This window comes from Bombus affinis, chromosome 1 (assembly GCF_024516045.1).
Source record: "Bombus affinis isolate iyBomAffi1 chromosome 1, iyBomAffi1.2, whole genome shotgun sequence".
Lineage (NCBI taxonomy): Eukaryota > Metazoa > Arthropoda > Insecta > Hymenoptera > Apidae > Bombus > Bombus affinis.
This window is the reverse complement of record NC_066344.1, coordinates 15,458,181-15,477,331: the sequence shown is the minus strand read 5'-3', so window position 1 is coordinate 15,477,331 and position 19,151 is coordinate 15,458,181. Positions and strand designations below refer to the sequence as shown.

The 19,151-nt window shown below is 34.4% G+C and overlaps 2 protein-coding genes across 6 annotated transcripts; one reads left to right on the top strand and one right to left on the bottom strand.

The window, feature by feature from the left end:
* Nucleotides 1-9,192: 9,192 nt before the first annotated feature.
* LOC126922360 (protein GPR107) lies at nt 9,193-14,774 on the bottom strand. 4 transcript variants are annotated; one of them, XM_050734876.1, is made up of 10 exons: nt 14,626-14,774; nt 14,064-14,174; nt 13,411-13,574; nt 13,215-13,339; nt 10,978-11,210; nt 10,768-10,901; nt 10,409-10,676; nt 10,055-10,327; nt 9,778-9,977; nt 9,193-9,620 (listed from the first exon to the last, which is right to left on the bottom strand). In XM_050734876.1, exons 1-10 carry the CDS (start codon nt 14,713-14,715, stop codon nt 9,458-9,460), a joined length of 1,761 nt encoding a protein of 586 aa, XP_050590833.1. In that variant the 5' UTR covers nt 14,716-14,774; the 3' UTR covers nt 9,193-9,457. The 4 variants fall into 4 exon arrangements, with proteins under 4 accessions (XP_050590833.1, XP_050590843.1, XP_050590852.1 ...); XM_050734886.1 differs by having other exon boundaries at nt 9,193-9,608; XM_050734895.1 differs by lacking the exon at nt 14,626-14,774 and adding an exon at nt 14,297-14,320.
* Nucleotides 14,775-14,783: 9 nt separating this feature from the next.
* On the top strand, nt 14,784-17,381 carry LOC126922517 (uncharacterized). Of its 2 annotated transcripts, XM_050735139.1 has the most exons (3): nt 14,784-14,911; nt 15,203-15,453; nt 15,511-17,381. In XM_050735139.1, exons 2-3 carry the CDS (start codon nt 15,260-15,262, stop codon nt 16,691-16,693), a joined length of 1,377 nt encoding a protein of 458 aa, XP_050591096.1. In that variant the 5' UTR covers nt 14,784-14,911; nt 15,203-15,259; the 3' UTR covers nt 16,694-17,381. The 2 variants fall into 2 exon arrangements, with proteins under 2 accessions (XP_050591096.1, XP_050591105.1); XM_050735148.1 differs by lacking the exon at nt 14,784-14,911 and having other exon boundaries at nt 15,301-15,442.
* The last annotated feature ends 1,770 nt before the right edge of the window (nt 17,382-19,151 follow it).

Here is a 19,151-nt window from a genome sequence, read left to right as displayed (position 1 = left end):
GTTTGTAACGTGTTAATTCTAATTTTAAATATTGTTAAAAATACAAGATTATATTAATCCTGTTAATTCAGTGTTACAATCATTTGAACTGCCTCTGTTATCCTAATCGAAACAGGGCAACGATTGATTCGCGGCGTCGATTATCAGAATCGTAGCGAGAATTTACGCCTCTCGCTGACGCGTTTCCTCGCGATCGCGTCTCTCCGTGAACGGTCGTAACACCATTCGCATTCGTTATTTCGTCGTAAGCAAAACGTGCAGAATATATCGTTGAAACGTGTAGAAGGTATTAGTAAACAGTACTATGATTATTTTTATGATTTTGACGAAACATTCGGCTGAAATAGTAGAGCCCCGGAAAAAAATTATGTTTGTGATAAACCAATGGTGGTGGTAGATTACAACAGAGGAAAATGTGCTGTAGGTTTATCAGATCGAATGATAACATATTCTACATTACATAGAAGAACCCCCAAATGGTATATAAAATTACCTTTAGAGTTATTGTTAAATAGATCAATTTCCAACGCGATGATACTCTATAAATAAGCAACAAAAACAAAAATCGAGGTATCAGATTTTAGAATGGCACTCGCACCTTACACAGTGCCGTTCACCAGAGCCGTCAAATATATTTATTCGACAAAAATTGCGACACGAAACGCGGAAGAAAGAAGGGCAAGCGTACCTAGCACGAAAATTTTGCAGAGCATGCTATAAAGAAAAATATTAAACAGTTAGGATGAAAAATTGCTAAAAATAAGACCAGAAAGGTGATCGCCTATAGTCCAGATTGTATTGGTGAGCCACATTTATGTTTAAAGTGTTTTAACACAGTGCACCGTTAGATGCAACATTTGTTCTTTTTTTTTTTTTTTTTTTTATTGCCGTTCTAATAAAAATGTTAAATTGTTCAATGGGGCACTTTTTATTTCAAAGTGTCTTCTATTTATCGGTTATATTCAAAATGCCCCAACTGTCAACTTTCATTCAATTTTTACAATTGTAAGAAGTTGATGCGCTCCGGTCACCAATGAGCACCGTGGCATCACAGGAGAAACCGTGGCCGGTCATATATGATCAACGTGGCAGTCAAAGTGTTAAGTTATTACCGTAGTATCGTGAACGTTTGTCTATCATCGGAATAGTATGAGAAACAGTTTGTACAGATGTGGAAATATCGTAAGGCGCGCGTACCTCTTTTCCATTGCTTATGGCTCCGCTTTGATTTTGTCGGAGACGCCATGACCGAATGAATTACATTTTGATTAGTTTCGCGACGCGACCACTTGGTCGTAATATTTCTCATACTGTCGGTAAGATTTCTCTCGATTTAAAGGCGAAATATCCACGTTACTTAATTACGCTGCAACGAGTCGGCAACTTTGATCGATTATAGAGGCCAGCCGCTAAAAATTGATACACCGTGGAAAGTAAGGAAAGAAAGTTTGCAGCCACGTGCAACATGCCTACCGAAACTCTAACGAATTCTTACGAGTTTTCTCCACAAATCTCGCTTCTTCTGCGTCTAGCCAACAGCTGTGTGACTTAATGCCGACCCTGCATTATACATTCCTATCCCTTTCGAGGATTTATCGAAACGCAAAATCTATGTAATAATCGACATCTCGTACGTTTATTCAATACAACCGCAACGTTTATTCAATGTGACTGGACGAAAAGGGAAGGTTTAGTAACGTGCACGTAATTTCCCAAATAAATCTCGTTCTGTAGACTAACACCACACGCGTTCGTTTGTAGTAGTGGAACGTGCGCGGGTCGCAATACGAAATGCGCGGTACTTGATTTTAATCCGATCAAATTGAAGAAATTTCTCGTAAATTCCTTCGACCACGATAAACCAACGTTCGTAGTATTCGCCTTGAAAGCTTCGGTATATCGCTAGCTACTTCTCCTTTCTCTCTCAACATCCTTGCGCGTCATATATTAGCGAAACAGCAGTTTACTGTACTGTGTACTGTGCGCCACGATCATCGCGATTTAGAGATTGTCTCTACGTTTTTTAGTGCACTTTGTACGGCGTCGGTCGTTGGAATCGCGAGTAGATATCGAAAGGATTTCTGGAACGTAGAAACTTGAGGAAACGTATGTGGCAGCTTTAAAAGTGGAAATGCTTCCCTTGGACGATGCCACGCCACTGGTCACCGTACATTTGTCTTTCATCCACGTCCCAGATGCATTTAGCAAATATTTACGACTTCGTCTTAGGCTCTTTACATTATCGAGGACGCAACGTCGAAACGAACGCGACGCTTCAGTGATAAAATGATTGCAAAAGTGCGTCCTACCGATGATGGTATTCGCATCGCGTTTGCACAGCGGAAATACCACGAACTTAACGTAAACCGTCGAAGATTTCTTTTTAAGTTGTTCGAACGGTTAGAAATTTCTTCCTGGTCTAAAGATAAAACGAGTTTATTTTCAAAAATAAATGAAACGCGTACAGTTCTCGCCAGTTCGTACAAGCGTTAATCCAAAGAAACTGCGAATGAACGAACAAAGGAAAGGCGGTGTCCGTGGTAAAATCGAGATAAAAATGGAGTAGATTCGTTAAGGATCAATTTCAGCGTAATTTCCAAGAAACCAGGATAAATAAGTGAGTACAAGTTACTTCACGAGAAAGGAAGAACAGCAAAGTACTTCGAGTCATCGGAGCATAATCGTTATATTGGGTTGGCAACTAAGTGATTGCGGATTTTATCAATACCACCCAATGACAAAATTCGCAATCACTTAGTTGCCAACCCAATAGACTTACCTGTGTCTTCAAACACATGCTACATTTGAAACATTTGAAAGCTGGTTTCTAACAGATTCGAAGTCCTATTTGTCACTTTTCTTTTTACACTCGACGCTTCTTGGGTGCTTTCAAAAGCAAACGAAAAAAAAAAGAACGACGTTCAGCCGAGAAAAGCAGCCCAGGAAATTACTTTCAAGATCGTGGCTAATGAAACGCGACTACCGCGAGGAAGCTTCCATATCCAGCGACTGTTTCCAGTTCGGCTTTTCCAATCCTTAGCGCGTCACGATCTCAAAGACCGATTAATTGTTGAAGATTTGCTCTGCGATGCGTGTGGCGGTTAGCTATGGCACGAGTTTCATCTTTTGTCAATGGCTCTGCCTTTCATTTAGATTTATGCGTTGAAAAACGCGACGTTGAGATTCAACGAGGCAGAGAAATTAATTAAAGGAGGAACGAGATTGAAACAAAGCGATAAAGAACGAGACGTGAGAAATGTGCAGCCTGTAAAAAGGAGGCAAGATATCGTTGGTGGATGATATTAAAGCGATGAAATCAAACGTGGCGGGATCTTCCTGATCTCTTTGGAATTTAGAAGGCTGCGTCTCCTTCGTGTCGCTTTGAAACGGATACGCAAATCGTACGAGATCTCATTTTGCAAGGTAATTTGCCGCTCGTAGAGCGTTGAGAAATAAATTCGAATCTGGTTACGGCGGTTGAACTGCTTCTTTTCACTAAGAAAACGGAAACCATCAAATATCCAATTGAATGGCACGCGCATAACACAAACAAGGCAAGTTAAATACCTAGGACTCCACTTAGACACGCAACTTACATGGAAACAACATACTAAATCAATTATAGATAAAATACGGATTAAATAAAGACAGATGTACTGACTAACTAGTCGAGACTCTAAACTCAGCATAGAAAATAAACTAAAAATCTAGAGAACGATAATAAAACCAATTTGGACGTACGGAATACCACTATGGGGGACAGCAGCAATGAGCCACATAAATAAACTAGAGGCGCTACAATCGAAGATACTAAGAACAGTAGTCAACGCCCCATGGTATGTCAGAAACGAGGATATACGCAAAAACTTAAAAATACCAACAGTCAATGAAGAAATCAGCAGGTACGCAGAAAAATACAAGGAAAGAACGGCAACACATCCAAACCAGCTGGCTGCTGAAGCGAGCAAAACTGTCATAGAAAAAGAACTAAAAAGAAAACACCCCACTAACCTCACTAAAGAAATAAAATAGTTAAACTCGAAGATGGTATCCCGCTGGGGGTAACCATCCACGTGTTATTTAGCGATTAAGTTAGAAAAATTTACCAAATGTCCAGCTGGACAAATTGTAAAGTACAAATTATGTAATAAAAAAAAAAACTGTTTTTTTTGCCTGGATGAAACGTGTCACAGTATGTTAGACGTTGCTGGAATAATCGTGGCGAGAATCTCGGCGGACGAGTTGATTCTCTGCAAAACTAGCGAGAGATCGCGGCAATTCGAATGAAATAGCCGATGAAAGGATTCGCCAGGACCATCCGGCATCTGAATTTGATCTTTGAACGCGGTCGTTTCGAATTAGCACGTTCACGTTCTACCAACCGTATCAGCCATATTGCGAGCGAATTTCCTTCCAGGCACCGACTGCAAGAAGATTAATACAGCTCTGTCGTCTGTTCTTATTTTCCATCCAGATTTTCCAGAGAAAACGAACAGTCAAATCGAACAGTATCGGGCTAAAGTCTAACGCGGTTACCGATCTGGTTGATCATCTGAAATTCCAACTTTTCCAACTTTCGAAGTAGCATACAAACTCTTCGCTTTTGCAAGAAACAGTACAATTTTGAATTTCCATACTTGGCAATATTTTCGGGTTATAGACACGATAATATTCACTGCGTTTGGAAAAACGTTTGTTCCACTAAATCGTCGTTGAATTAATGTTGATAGATGTTATCAACAACAGACAAATATTGCTTATATTATAGCTATGTACTGTATATGTACGATGAGAAAGCTTCACGGAGAAAGTTTTACGAAGCTACACTGCAAATTCTCTTCCAGTAGAATGCAGCCTTTTTTACTCGATTTCTTTGGCCAATGCGTTTGCAAGTTGGCCGGGCGTGCATCGAGTTTTGTCAAGTTCCGCCTGTCTTTGTGCTCGTGTAGCCATAAATATTAACTGTAATCTAGTCAGCGATGTTCGAGATATCGTAAGTTCGCTACTCACTGGTTATTTCCATTGTAGACGGTCTGATTCGTTTGGATTAGGATTATTCGCTGCACGTCGCGCGCCTGCAACATTTTTAATTTAAGTTCGACGAGTGCCCGTACTGTTTTTCCTCAGGCACGTTACTCGTGAATGGATTTCAAATGGGATCGAGACGCATCGGTAATAACGGTGCCGCAACAAGATCACGTCGTTTCATCGAATGAAAGAACGTCGTCGATAACGTATGAATATTAAAATCGAAATTTCACTCGCGTCACTACAGTTGCCGGTACCGTGACCTGCTCTTCGCAATGGCTAAACGTTCTACTCCTCGGAAGATCAGAAACACGGGATTCAGAGACAGGGTTTACAGACAATTGCAGGAGGATCAGGGAAGAATCGTGCCCGGAAACAGTAAACGCGGGTCCTGTTCTCCCCATTCTGTATAATAGAAAACACGACAGCGTGTCGGACAAAATTAGAAATATCGCAACGCGGTAGTTACACGACGGCGTCAATTTTTATTCCCTCGTGACACGCATACACAGTCGCTAATCTCAATTACAATGAAATTATAACGTCATCTTCCTTCTACCGTCAACGTTCTTCAATCCGTTTGCTCTCATCAACGTCCTAACTTTAGCAAATCTACGTCAATTAACGATTCATAGTTACCGATTCGTATTTATATATATTGGGTTGGCAACTAAGTGATTATGGATTTCGTCATTACCACCTAATGATAAAATCTTCAATCACGTAGTTGCCAACCTAACATATACATATTGTATATATATTTATTTGTTATATGTTAAATATATATTTGTTCGATTACATCAGCGAAATAAATCCAAACTTCCTAATCCTAGACACTAAGGCAGATATGGTTGACAGACGTTCGCAAATATGCTTGAAAAATGTAATTTCTAGCGGATTCATAACCGAGCAAATGCTTCTCGCCGAAAGTAGCTAAGGTATTTGTATGGCGTTTGACATCCACTTGCGAGAGAGTGTGTTAGAACAGATAAACGCAGGATAACGAAGCACGTTAGCGATATACGTTAGCGCGGATCAACGGTAGCCGGTATTTGTTCGTCGTAGAACTGCAGCCTCTGCATTCTTAATATTCCCGTTTAATATTCTCTCCGCTTTTGATATTAATATGAAGGCGGGTGGAACGTGCGATGTAAAACGACCTGATATCGTAGAGGTAAATAAATAAGGTTGTACGTAACAAACGATTATAGCGAACGATCGCACGTTACGTTTGTAATATGATCGTACGTACCTTCGGAGACACATTTAATAGCACGCTTTAACAGCACGTGATCGGAAACAATCGTTAACGGCACAGTTACAAGTAAAAATGTACGCGCATTGAAAGTTGTGCAAGTTGTCGATCTTGTACCGATTTCCAGTCGAACGAACGAAAAGACGTTTGCAGCGCGTCGCGACGCTGACTGAAGAGTTCCGCGACGAGTTTCGTAGGCACGTCGCTTGGATGCCGGGACGCCGCGCCGCGCTGCGCTGAGTCGGGGCGACGCATGCTCCAGGATATCGTTCGCGACGAAACGGATGTACTTTAGAAAAATACGAGAAATTTAATAAACATCAAGCTCGTTAACACGATCGATTTCAAGGAAAGCGTGAAGTTCTATCGAACTATGCGACTCGACTAAAATCCTCGAATTGTTCTTAAAGGTTAAGATAAGTTAAAGGAGAAATGTTTTTCTGCAACGTTGAGTAAATATTTTCAGGCGAATCAGACAGTTATTGTCGGATATGTTGTCTCGCGTACTTGAGAAATATCTTCGTAAAGAAGATCGGGTAAACGATACCAGTGGGAGTAAACGCAGGAATATTCAATGATACGGATGCACTTTGCGACTCGGAGAAACTAGAGATCGTTGAGAGTCCCATCGCATCTTCCAGATATCCTCCCATCGCGCCACACTGTGCTAGGACAATGGCTATGTCGAGCAATTTATTATTCTCACTCTTACTTGGATTAATTTGTGATTTAATGGCATTTTAGTAATTCAAGATTAACAACCCGATTAGTTAACGCAACGTGTACGTCCAGTAGCCGAATTATCCGAAAAGTTGTTACAATAAACACAACTTTGTTTTAGACATCCACATCTTTATTTGTAATTATCACTTATCCATTCGATATACTTTCGTCGATGTAATACAAGGATATTTATATCAAAGAAAAAGCTATCGTAGACTAACATATTTCTTTAAACATTTTAACACTATCGTCTAAAATGGTATTCGAAGGTTACGGCAAAAATATATCGAGATTATTTGGTTTTCCTTCGCATTTGATCCTAACCCTAACTACTATTACCGCAAAGTTGAATACTTACTCGTCGCACTTTCTTATCGTTCGCTTAGGTAATAGCACTTTTAACGCACTAAACGATACTTTGTTTCGTGCGTTTGTTATCATGAATTTTTAATAAAGTATTTATCGTTATCTATTTTTGTACATGCGTAACTTTGAATCGTCTGTGTTGAAGACTGATACGGCGTGATTTTATGGTTAAACAACGTTGTTTAACGTTTTTTAACGACAATGTAGTAGACGCATTGTTGGTGGAGGATCATTTGTTTGCTCGTTCAAGATAATCAAAATTTATAAACGTAAAAAAACGTTATATAAAGATTTAATGTTATCGGGAAAAATGTTCCACAGTAAGTCGTCGATGTTACTGGCTCGATGCCATTAATTAATTTATTATTCAATTTAAGGTCGATATCGTAGGAGTAAATGCATCTCTTGTCATAATCCGTCAACCCACAGTGTTCTACTCTGTAAATCGGGCACATCCATGCGCGTGTAATTGTTCGATATTGTATGACGCGTGATAGCCCGTGTCGCTGCTATCCATAGCTTAAAATTACGGCATTAAGATATTACATTCATCGTGAACATTCACTATATTCGCGTTGTTACAAAATTCGAAATAAACTATCAAGTTTCAGCTTTGTTAGTTGCTGCTGCTTAAATTACTTTCTAATTCCGTGTTCTTTTTTCTTTGAATTAAACTCACGGTAGTATAATTTCCTGCTTGAAATACGAACATATTGACCGATTTTTTGAGAATCCTATGCCCGTCACTGAAGTATACTAATATTTGCTTACTAAGATTACGCTAGAACTTTTAGAACAGTACGTATTTACTAGTTCTTATAAATACTACTCGAAACAGAACGCAGAGTAGTATAGAACCTTAAAAATCACAAAATCACAAATTTGTATGGTATATGTATATATATATATATAGAAAAGAACCTAATGAACCATTTCATGGAATAATTATTTTATGCCTCTCTGGGTCTAAAAATACCATTTAAATTAAACTATTGCATAATAATAGGGAAAAATGTAATAATATCAAGAGAAACGAGACATTTCATAAAAATATCCATTTTATTTCTCAAATCTGGTTTCTTACGTGTCCCTTTTGTTACATATAATAAAGTATTAATAGTAACAGACATAACGATAATTACTACAATACACAATACGAAGAATAGTAATAATAACCACAGTATTTCATAATGGGACACGATAAATGTTTTAAAACATATGACATTTTTTTTGACACAATAATTATTTCTATATAAAAGGTTATCAAGTGCTTTACAAAAATGGATCATGATACACCGAGTTTGATGCATCAATTATCACAAGATTGCTAAAGCGTCGAAGCGCGACTCCTTCTTTCGAAGAAAACTAAGTTTATTGTGGGAAACATAAATGGAAATGTTTCCCATTTTGCTAAATGCCTAAGAAAAATTAGCTACAACAAGACGCATATCAAAACACGAATTTATTCTCATTGAGCTTGCATTCAAGTATGGTACTAAACGTATAACCACATTACATCACGTATCGAAAACATTAAACTTTTAAAACCACCTAGATTAGCTCTGTCCAATATCTATAATACTTCTCTACCAGTATTTGTAAATTACGTTAAATTTTAAAGTCCGATTCGAAGTTACATATTGGAAAATAGATAATGTATATACTTGCGTATACGCGCAACAAATTCTATTACGTGTTAAATAAACAAAAAAGACGAATAAGAGAAAATTTTTCGTTAACTGTTGAACTCATAGATTCTCGTGTAATATTAAATACAAATTAAAATGAATTAAATGTATATTCTGCAAATCTAGGACACAGAGGAATAAAATGTGTAACCATTTGATAAATAAAATATCGGCTTTTCTGCTATACAAAAAAATATATGGAACAAAAAATAGGATGCTACCTTTAACTACATATTTTTGTTTTCGTTCGACAGCTTTCAAATGTTGTTCACGACAAGTGTTATTGTTGACTGCTGGCACTCCTTTGAAGTATCACACGACAGAAGACTAGTCTTTTACGTTCGTTCATACTGAATTATCGTTGCATTGCGACCAACTCTATTACATTGTAGATAGTTCAGTTATAGTTGTGAGAAGGTTCTGTCTTATTAAACAAACAGTCTCTTTCTTCCTGAGTGGCTGAAACATCCGAAGTAATGGGCCTCATAACTTTCGGCATCTTGCTCACTTTACTGAGACCTTCGGTGATACCGCTACCTCCGGAAACACTGGAAAAAAGACTGAGATCGTCACATTAGAACTGGCCAAAGTATAAAATAATTAATAGAGTAAAAACTGCTAAAAATATTTGAAAATAACGAATGAAAATAGTTTCTTTGATATGATGGTAAGATTTTCCATAAGTAGGAGAAAAATATCAAATACGTGAATACTCACACGACATCCATCTCCTCGTCGTCGTAGTAGTCGTCGTCGTCGTCGTCGTTGTCAGGTTGAGGTATTTCATCGTTAGATAATGTAAAATACGGATTCGCAGATGCTGCTCGGAACTTATACCCGGTAAGAACAAAAAAGATGTATGTAGACATTTCTCGGAACATTTCATCTAACCATTCGTATTGGAAATGTACTGTAATCTATAAAATAGAATAACAGAAGTGAAATCCCTTTTGTACAAAGTGGTCAAAATAGTGTAATGTAACGAAAGCTATACCTTAAGTAAGTACACTATGATTCTGGTAAAGTAAATGTAACAAAATATCATAATATAGAAATGCTTAAAAAGCTTGAGCTTGCGTAAGTTGATAGCTGCCTTGCCATCTATGTGTGCAGCTTGCTCTACGTGCTTAATACTCCAAACTACTGGAAATATAATAGCACCGCAACAAAGCAAGTCCACGAGAATAAAAACATCTCGCCACATTCTATACTCGATATCTCCTTCTTCGCTTTCTTCGATTATTATTTCTGCCACGTTTGCCAATACCTGACAAATGACAATATGTCACAATGTATCTATCTATATCGATTCTCTTTTTCTCCCTGTATCTCGTATAAAAATACTAACCTGTAACGGTATTGCTATCATAAAGAGCTTCTTCTCTTTATCAGCTAAAATATGTTTAATAAATGTCCATCCAGTGCCAATTAATACAATGGTGATAAAAAGTACGGCTCCTTTCAATAAATGTGTGATATAATATAGAATTGCCCAAGCAGCAACATGCTCCCCCTTTGTTTGAATAAAATGGTAATTAATCCCATGGAAGAGCAATGACAAAGATTTCAGGTACACTAAAATCGCCATTAAGTAATGTATCTTAAAAACAGGGTGCCTAAAAAAGAAACATCAATGAGTTTCAAAGGAGAGAAGGACATTCTCATATTGGTGAACCTCTGCCGTACAAATGTAAACAAAACTCTTACTTGGTCTTCTTAAGAATAAATACCCAGAAACAACCTGACAGAAAGAATAAAAGTGCCATCATGAAATATAGAGCTGGTAAAGGCATTTCACCTGCGCTGAGGAAATTTCCATTGTTAATTTCCGATATTTGTACCTGTAAATTTATCACAACGTCAGATTCAGTAAATTATGTTTGCTACAAAAAAAAAAAGAAAGAAACAAATTCTTACCGTGAAATCCAATGCTACCTGGGAATCATATTTATAATTTTGACAATTATGGAAATACAGATTATAGAGACCTTGTTCTCCCGCACTGGCAATATACATAGAAAAGCTTGTATTGTAATATTTTTCTCCTTTCACAGTCTGTACGGTCATCGCGAACGAGGTCGCTTGACCAGAACAAACGTTATCATCTGACCCCGTCTCAGATTCATCTTCGATATTAGTTTCTTCGTTACCTGTGGAAAAATTACGCTATAAGTGATACGTAATAGTTTCAGAGACTACCAGAAGGAAGAATATATGAACGGAATTGTTATTTTATTTGGAAATCCATTAAAACGGTTTAATTTAATATTAGTCGTAAGTTTGGTATAATCCAGTTGAAATATTATTGGCATGAAATGTAATACTCTAGAAGACAGTTACCTAACCAAACCCTCAAAAATACTTGAGTTTCGAGGTATTTATAACATTGAGGACGAGTCACGTTAATTATAGCAACTCTCATCTTAGTGGTGTTCGATCACCGATGTCGCTTCAGGTCCACATTCCATAATATATCGATCACATTCGTTTTTAGTTCTACGACCATGCGAAACTAAGTTACTACAGAAAAGTTTCGTATGAAACAAACATCTTTGTTGTTATTTTCGCTATTAATAGCAATGCAAGTTCAAATTTCGTATCTACATTTTTATTTATCAATTCTTATAATGAGTAAGAAGCAGAAGTCTCTTGTTAAGATCGAAATCAATCTAAGATTGAAACGTTACAAAGTGCTGTTATATTTCGTTATCGTCATCGAGCGATCAATTCGTAGAATCAATTTGAACAACCAATTAAACATGTTAAGTGTCAGACAAGATAGATACGCAAGTCCAATGTTAAACATGTATCAATACAAATGAATGAAAATATCTGATGATTCGTAGTGCCATCTTACCGTTAGTTGGTTAAATATGTACACATACAATACATACATATATAGTATGCGGTATGAGTAAACGTGTATACACAGGGGCGAATGATCTAGCGGGCTAAAATGTAGAGTGAACTTATGTTGGTATCAAGAGAATGTATGCGTACATTATATGCAAACAGTATAACAAAAATTCAAATAACAAGAATAAAAAACACAGCAATTAATAGCAGATGGCATTCGATTTACGTCAATCATAAATTACCGCAATAATGTAGGTTATTATGATCGTTACAACTACAAGCTGCAGTATAAATAAAATTATGCGATACACACGAAATATTTATATATCGTATACATCGATAAAAATTTCTTTGTACAAGAAATGTTACATACATATATACATGCATATTCTAAGGTCGCGATCAATGCAATTCATGCCAACTTGTTACTTTCCACCTGTTAGTTTGCGTTACGATTGAATCAAGTTCCTAATATTAGTAGCAAACTGTGTCGAAAATAACTTGTGACAAAAATAATATACTATTTAAGCTCGTGGGTTGACGTTGTTTAAGATTATTCAGAAATTTAGATCCTTCCTTTCATTAATATGTAACGATTTTTTAATTAAATATCTTTAAATGAATAATAAAAGGAATCGTCATACTTATTGTAAAATTAAAATCTTTAGATAATTATGTGAGATTCATAATTAAAGTTAAACACAAATACTTTATCGATCGGATAAGAAAACAAAACGCAAATTAATAAATTGCAATATGAAATTTGCGAAAATTGTCACATACTACGAAGTAATACTTCATCCATTCAATGGGATCTTTCCCGCAACTACTATAAACATACATACTTACGTTTGGATGCTTGCCAAAAATAACAGTGTACTACAAGATCGACATATTAAATCCATTTATCCACTTTTGAACGCTATTCATTTTTAAAACAATGCACCTCTCTTTTCCGAAGAGAAGTAAAAAAAAAAAAATAAAAGTTTCTTCAAGAAATCAACGAAATTTTGTTAATTTCCCCAAACCGAAGAAAGAAAGATTTGTTTGATAGGAGGAATAGTTCCAAGAACTTGAACTTTTAACTACAATGTTATTTTAAATATTCTTTTAACATAGTTAAATATAACTTGACATTCTGTTTTTTATTCAAATATAATATCTTAGTGTTTTGTTTGACAAAATACTGGATTAACGGCTGCAATGGTTACAACGGTTGTAAAAGCAGTATTTATTGCAATAAAATTCTATTATAAATTAATCGATAAAATTAAAATAATTGGAAAATTTGAACTCACCCGGAAGAACGTTATCGCTGAACCTGGGTGGAAAAGAATTTCTCCTTTCCCGAATTAGAAACATGTTACTGAAATCTTGGTAAATATGTGCGACGTGTAAGTTTTGACTACAGTTTATCTTCAACCTAAAACACGTTTTATCATACTCATTTATGTTATCGAATTTTCGAAACAAATGTAAAGTATCGATACTTACAAGTTGTTCTTGAGGTCCATTGTAAAATATATTATGCCGCTGTTATTTCTTTCATCGAAATCGGGATTGATGTTCGAAATATCTAGGAGTACACATTCTTCCTGGCGATTGCCTAAATATGGATTCATCGCTTTGCTTAGGGTACGATCCAAAGTGAATCCAAACTAAACCATAAAAGTATAGAATACACAATTATAAGAAGAAAAACAGGCTTTGGAGTTTTTCGAAAAAACATTTTGTAATTAGAAATGGTAATCTTTATAAAACAGACTGAAAACACGTTAATAAGCGCTGCTGTGTTAAAAGGCTTGAGTTTACCGGGTTTAACCAAATATTTATGAAAAGATGTACATATTACAAACGTTCACATTTTGCTGTCTGATTATGGCTATGCATTTAAATGTTATGCGACGGCAACCTAACATTCGACGAATTAGCCGATATGACCCTATACCATATATCGCGACGCACCAACTGATTGATTAGATGAAGTGCGTATCACACATGTGCGCATTTTTATTGACAGTTACATGCGAAGCTTTCTCCGTTATGAATAAAGCACTGATGGCAGTGCAGCAATGAGAATAACGGAAATGGAAACAGGTGTTTGTGAATGAATGACGCGTGAATATATTCACAGTGTGATTACTTACCACGGCATTCTCGTCAAATGGGTCAGCTTTAAAATTTGTTAAATTTATATCGAGAATACCTCCTTTGTAGAAACCAAAGGTAGTTAACGCAATGTGTCGCCGCACGTCTTTCTGTAACATACAATATTACAAGTACACATGTATAATCATAACAAAATTCCGTAACCTATGACTAATCGACAAAAGGAAAGTGTTCTCTAAAGACAATAATTCATACAATTAACCTAACTGACCATAACCTATATGCTGCAACTTTTTAATACAGTCTTTGCGGGAATCTCTTATATTGTTTACAATGTTTGCAACCATTTAGATAATCGTAACTTTGAACGTAAATGTTACTACGATATTATCGTATATAATATATCGTTCGTTTACATAATTAATTTATTTTATCTCAGTTTAATGTGATTACCACTTTATATGTATAAACCAAATAACAAAGTTAATTTTAGTGGCCGGTTGAAATGTGATTGATGTAGCAAAGGAATTCTAATAAAATAATGGGTAGATACACAGATATACACTACACGCGTTATAACTGAAGATTCCTTCAACTAACCCGTATTTCGAGTTTGTGAATTCTACCCGCTGCTAATACGAATATTGACATAGCCCAAAAACATCGTATCACTAATTGCGTCGATTGCATCTTTGCTGCTTTTCACCAGAAAAATATCACATCACGAAAATACAAAATAATCATATCCGTAACGCACAACTTGTGGTCATCGATACACGAGCAGAAACTGAGCTGGAACAACAGGAGTATCAACGTGATAGACGGAACGGATGAATTGAACTACGCGCGATTTTTTAAACCTTCTTTATGCATCTTTAAAGAAGAAGTAAGATTATTGTTTTATTATTATAACAAACATAATATACATATGAATATATGTATATATATGTCGTTTATATCACTTAAACTCAAATAAATTATTTTCTTTCTTAGTAATGTAATCTATAACAAATATAAGTTTATCAACGTTTATAATTTCCATGTAATTTATTTTTAAAATAATGATTAACAACGATTTAAGATTATCGACGAAGTAGACAATCTCAAAATCGTAGTGTAATACATAAATTGTATTAATTTGTTTACGTTCCTTTAGCGGACATGTTTTGAATTTCAGGTTATGTTTCATTTGCCAATGATATTGTATAGCGTGAATTGAGTTATAAGTATTGGTATGGAAAAACATTTTGCATCATTAAGATTATTAGATTCGGACACTGATTGGAAAATAACAGAAGATGTTAATTATTCGCAAACACCATCTTCTCAACGAATCTCCATAAAACAGATATATCAATCTGAAATTCAGCCTAACTTGATTAGACAATACAGTTGCGACCACATTTTTAATGAACATGTAACTACAAGGTAGATATTATTGTGTAGATTTGATGACAACACGAATAATTATTTTTTTAATTTCAGACCAGTGGAAACGTCCGAAATTGAGCGAACAGACAATAAAAATTCTAACGAGTATCAGATGATAACAGAACCCTATTACGACTCGTTTACATCTTTTAATAGACAATTCTGCAAAAATAGCAATATACTACAAGCACCAAAATTTATACCAAACAAACCTTTAAATGAGATACTATCCGATAAAGTTGAAAATGTAAATCCTACAAATGAATCCCGATTTTCATTGCATTGCCCAACAACAAATGCAAATACAATAAATCAAGATCATTTTCCTTCTGCGCAGCTGAGAAATTGTGAGAAAACAATTGCTGAAATTAAACCAAACAGTGATACAAAAATTGTAAATAAAAAGACATATCAGGACATAAAAAATAAATTTAGGCCACTAGTATTAAAAAACAAAATTTCTCCAAAAAAGAAGATAAATATGTGTTACTGTAGTTGTTTAACTTTGAGCATATTACCAATAATTACAGTAATAATTGCAATGTTTTTAAATTTGAATATACCTACAGTTTGTAATCGTGAAATATTTTTCTTAAATGCTACTGAAGAGTTACAGCAAAAGATAAATGGACAAAGAAATGCAATGTCACAAATTACAACTCATTTAAATCAGGATATTTTCTATTTAAAAGTTTTATGTCTTATAGGTGGAACAGGTGTTGGGAAATCTTACACTGCTCAAATCATAGCAAAACATTTTCCTCTGAAAGAGAAAATTTTTATATATGATATATTGTTGAACCATCATACTGACGCATACTTGTCAAAATCACTTGATTTATATCAATTAATTATACTGGAAAATTTAAAAATACAGAATTTAGATATTTTTTCTAATATGATAGATATATTAAATCAAACAAAACCAAAATGTGTCACCGTAATAGCAATTTTCAACATAGAAGAAGTGAACGATAATCTAGAACGAAAAATAGATTTAACACAAAGCATAAATACGATTCGCGAAGCACTGGTCCATAAAAAGATTGATAGTTTAATTGTTCCTTATGAGCCTTTAAACGAAGAAACATTACAAATGTGCATAGTTGAGGCGGCAACAAACAGTGGTTTGACACTTACATTGGATCAAATAAATGAAGTCAAACAAAATTTATTACTTTTTGGCAGTGGCTGTAAAGGGGCATATGCTAAGGTACAAGTTGTTGGTAGACATTAAATTTAATGTAATAATTTATTTATCATTACATGTGTGTTCCTTTTTCTTTAAAATATAGAAAATTTTTAAGACTAAAATAATAGCGTTAATTGCTCAGAAAAAATAAATGTACAAAATTATATTATCTTAAAAGCTTATTATAGATTTCAATGTGATCTTGGATTTAGTCTTAAGTATTACAGATGTTATTAAGATATTAACTTTTTTAAACTAATTATTATATGATCAGTGATATTTATGTCAACTATTTTCGCTAGTATTTTATACAAAGTGTAGCGTTATCACACCTATAATGGTTGATTGGAAAGAGGAAATACTATACGAATTGCATAAGAAATATTTATTTTGCTACACTAAATACAAATATGTTAAATCAACAATTAAAATAATATAATAAAAGAGCGTCAAAGTAACTATAATATTATAAATTGTAGCATAAATATACGTATGTTATACGAACAATTTTATTTGAAAAGCAGGGACAAATTTAAACATTTTATACTTTTAATAAACTGCCATTTTTATCATTATATTTTATTATAACATTTTTTAATACTTCATACATTCGTATATAATAAATCATAGTAAATACCCTCGATTCCCTTAATTCTCTCGCGGAAGAATTACTTAAAGTTTATGTCGACAATAGTTTTTCATTTTATAAAAATAAACAATTAATCCATCATAATCTGTGTCTTCTTTCTATTTTAAAACTAACATTATCGTATCACTATAAATTCCCATAAATCCAAAACAACTTGAAATGAATTGTAAGTATGGTAAATTTAAATAGTAACATTTTTATTGTATTCTTCATTGGGATACTGCTTTTCAGAAATTACATTTTTTGGCAAACTACAGGACAAGCATTCGATATATCATAATCCTAATCACTTTCTATTACACATATACATGTCTTAGTTTTCAAAATACATTCAACAGAAACACCAAGTTTGCACAGTTTAAACTGCTAGCTAAAGCTGTTATTTATTTTATTTAAATATCATCTTGATTTTGTTCAATGCATTTCCTTCTTACACTTTCCTCTCCCTTGCTTCGTTAAAAGAATTGTTTATTCCTTTGCCACAACCATTGCCAATAAGAAACTGACATTAAAAATAAGAAGACGAATATAATATGTGTTAATAAGATGAGAATTTGTGATTTTAAAGATATGCTTTATTCGTTCCTTTTTTCATTCATTAATCAATAGGTGTTTTATTTTCTAGAAATTTGTACATTACATATATTGTACATAGTATGATATAAAATATTGTTTATTTTTTTCATAACTTGACGCTGCAGATAATACCGTTTAATTATTGCTTAAATCTTAATATACGATAGCTAACGGGAATTCATGTCTTTTTGAGATAATATAACGTTGATTTAAGTGTATCACGAAAGTGTACAAATAAAATGTTTGATGGTAATTCATACAGAAGTAATTAGAGAATGAAAATTCTATGTGCGTCAGTCTAGTTATTACATTTTACAATTTTACTCTTTTCTCTTATGAAATTACATAATATGTTTACGCCTGTTATATCGTTTGTGATATAATGCTTAAACTTATCCTAAATCGCGAAGAGCACGACAAAACCTTGGACTTTTTCTCCAAGATCGGTACTTTACACTTTACGTGACACGATATCCCATAAGATGTTATGCCTGCGCTATATTTTCTATATCAGAACGCTTCTTCACGTATGATCACATTTCACTTCCTGATAGTAAGTGCTCGAACCATTGCATGTCATAGCTTGGTAAGTAAACAGCATCGAAACAACTATTACGTACACTTATGTGAGTACGATCGCTAGCGTTATGCAAAACCATAACAATCCATGTAACTCGCTATACATTTCTAATATATTTTCATTTTTCCTAATTGCTATACGAATATCTACATATTTAAGAATTGTTTAAAATTGTAAATTAGCTTTCTCAAGTTTGACAAAATGACAAAATAAGATTGACAAGTGTAGCGTTTGTTAATTGTCAGTGGGTAATACTAACGTAGCATAGCGTTCAATATAATTCGTAATCTGATGTCCTCGTTTTTTAAAAATATATATATAATAAATCTCGATGCGTAACTGTAAGACTTATTCGAGATTAAAAGTAGGAAAAAAAGAAATTTCCTAATTATTTGTTACGTAGATCGGTGATGTAAGATAGAAACAGTTACCTGGAATACGCTGATTGATTAGAAAATAAGATATGATTATATATTTTTAATAAGTTTGAAGAATATTACCGATTAATAATACAATTTTTCTTTGAAATATTACACGATGTCATCGTGTTTGCTTTACTGATGTTAAATCATTGATTATCCAGTTAGATTTAAGAGCAACAAAAATTAAGAATTAATTAATTTCCTCTAACTTATGTATTTATATTGACCGCAGACTTGTAGTATAATTATCATTTGATGAATTATTAAATTTAAGAT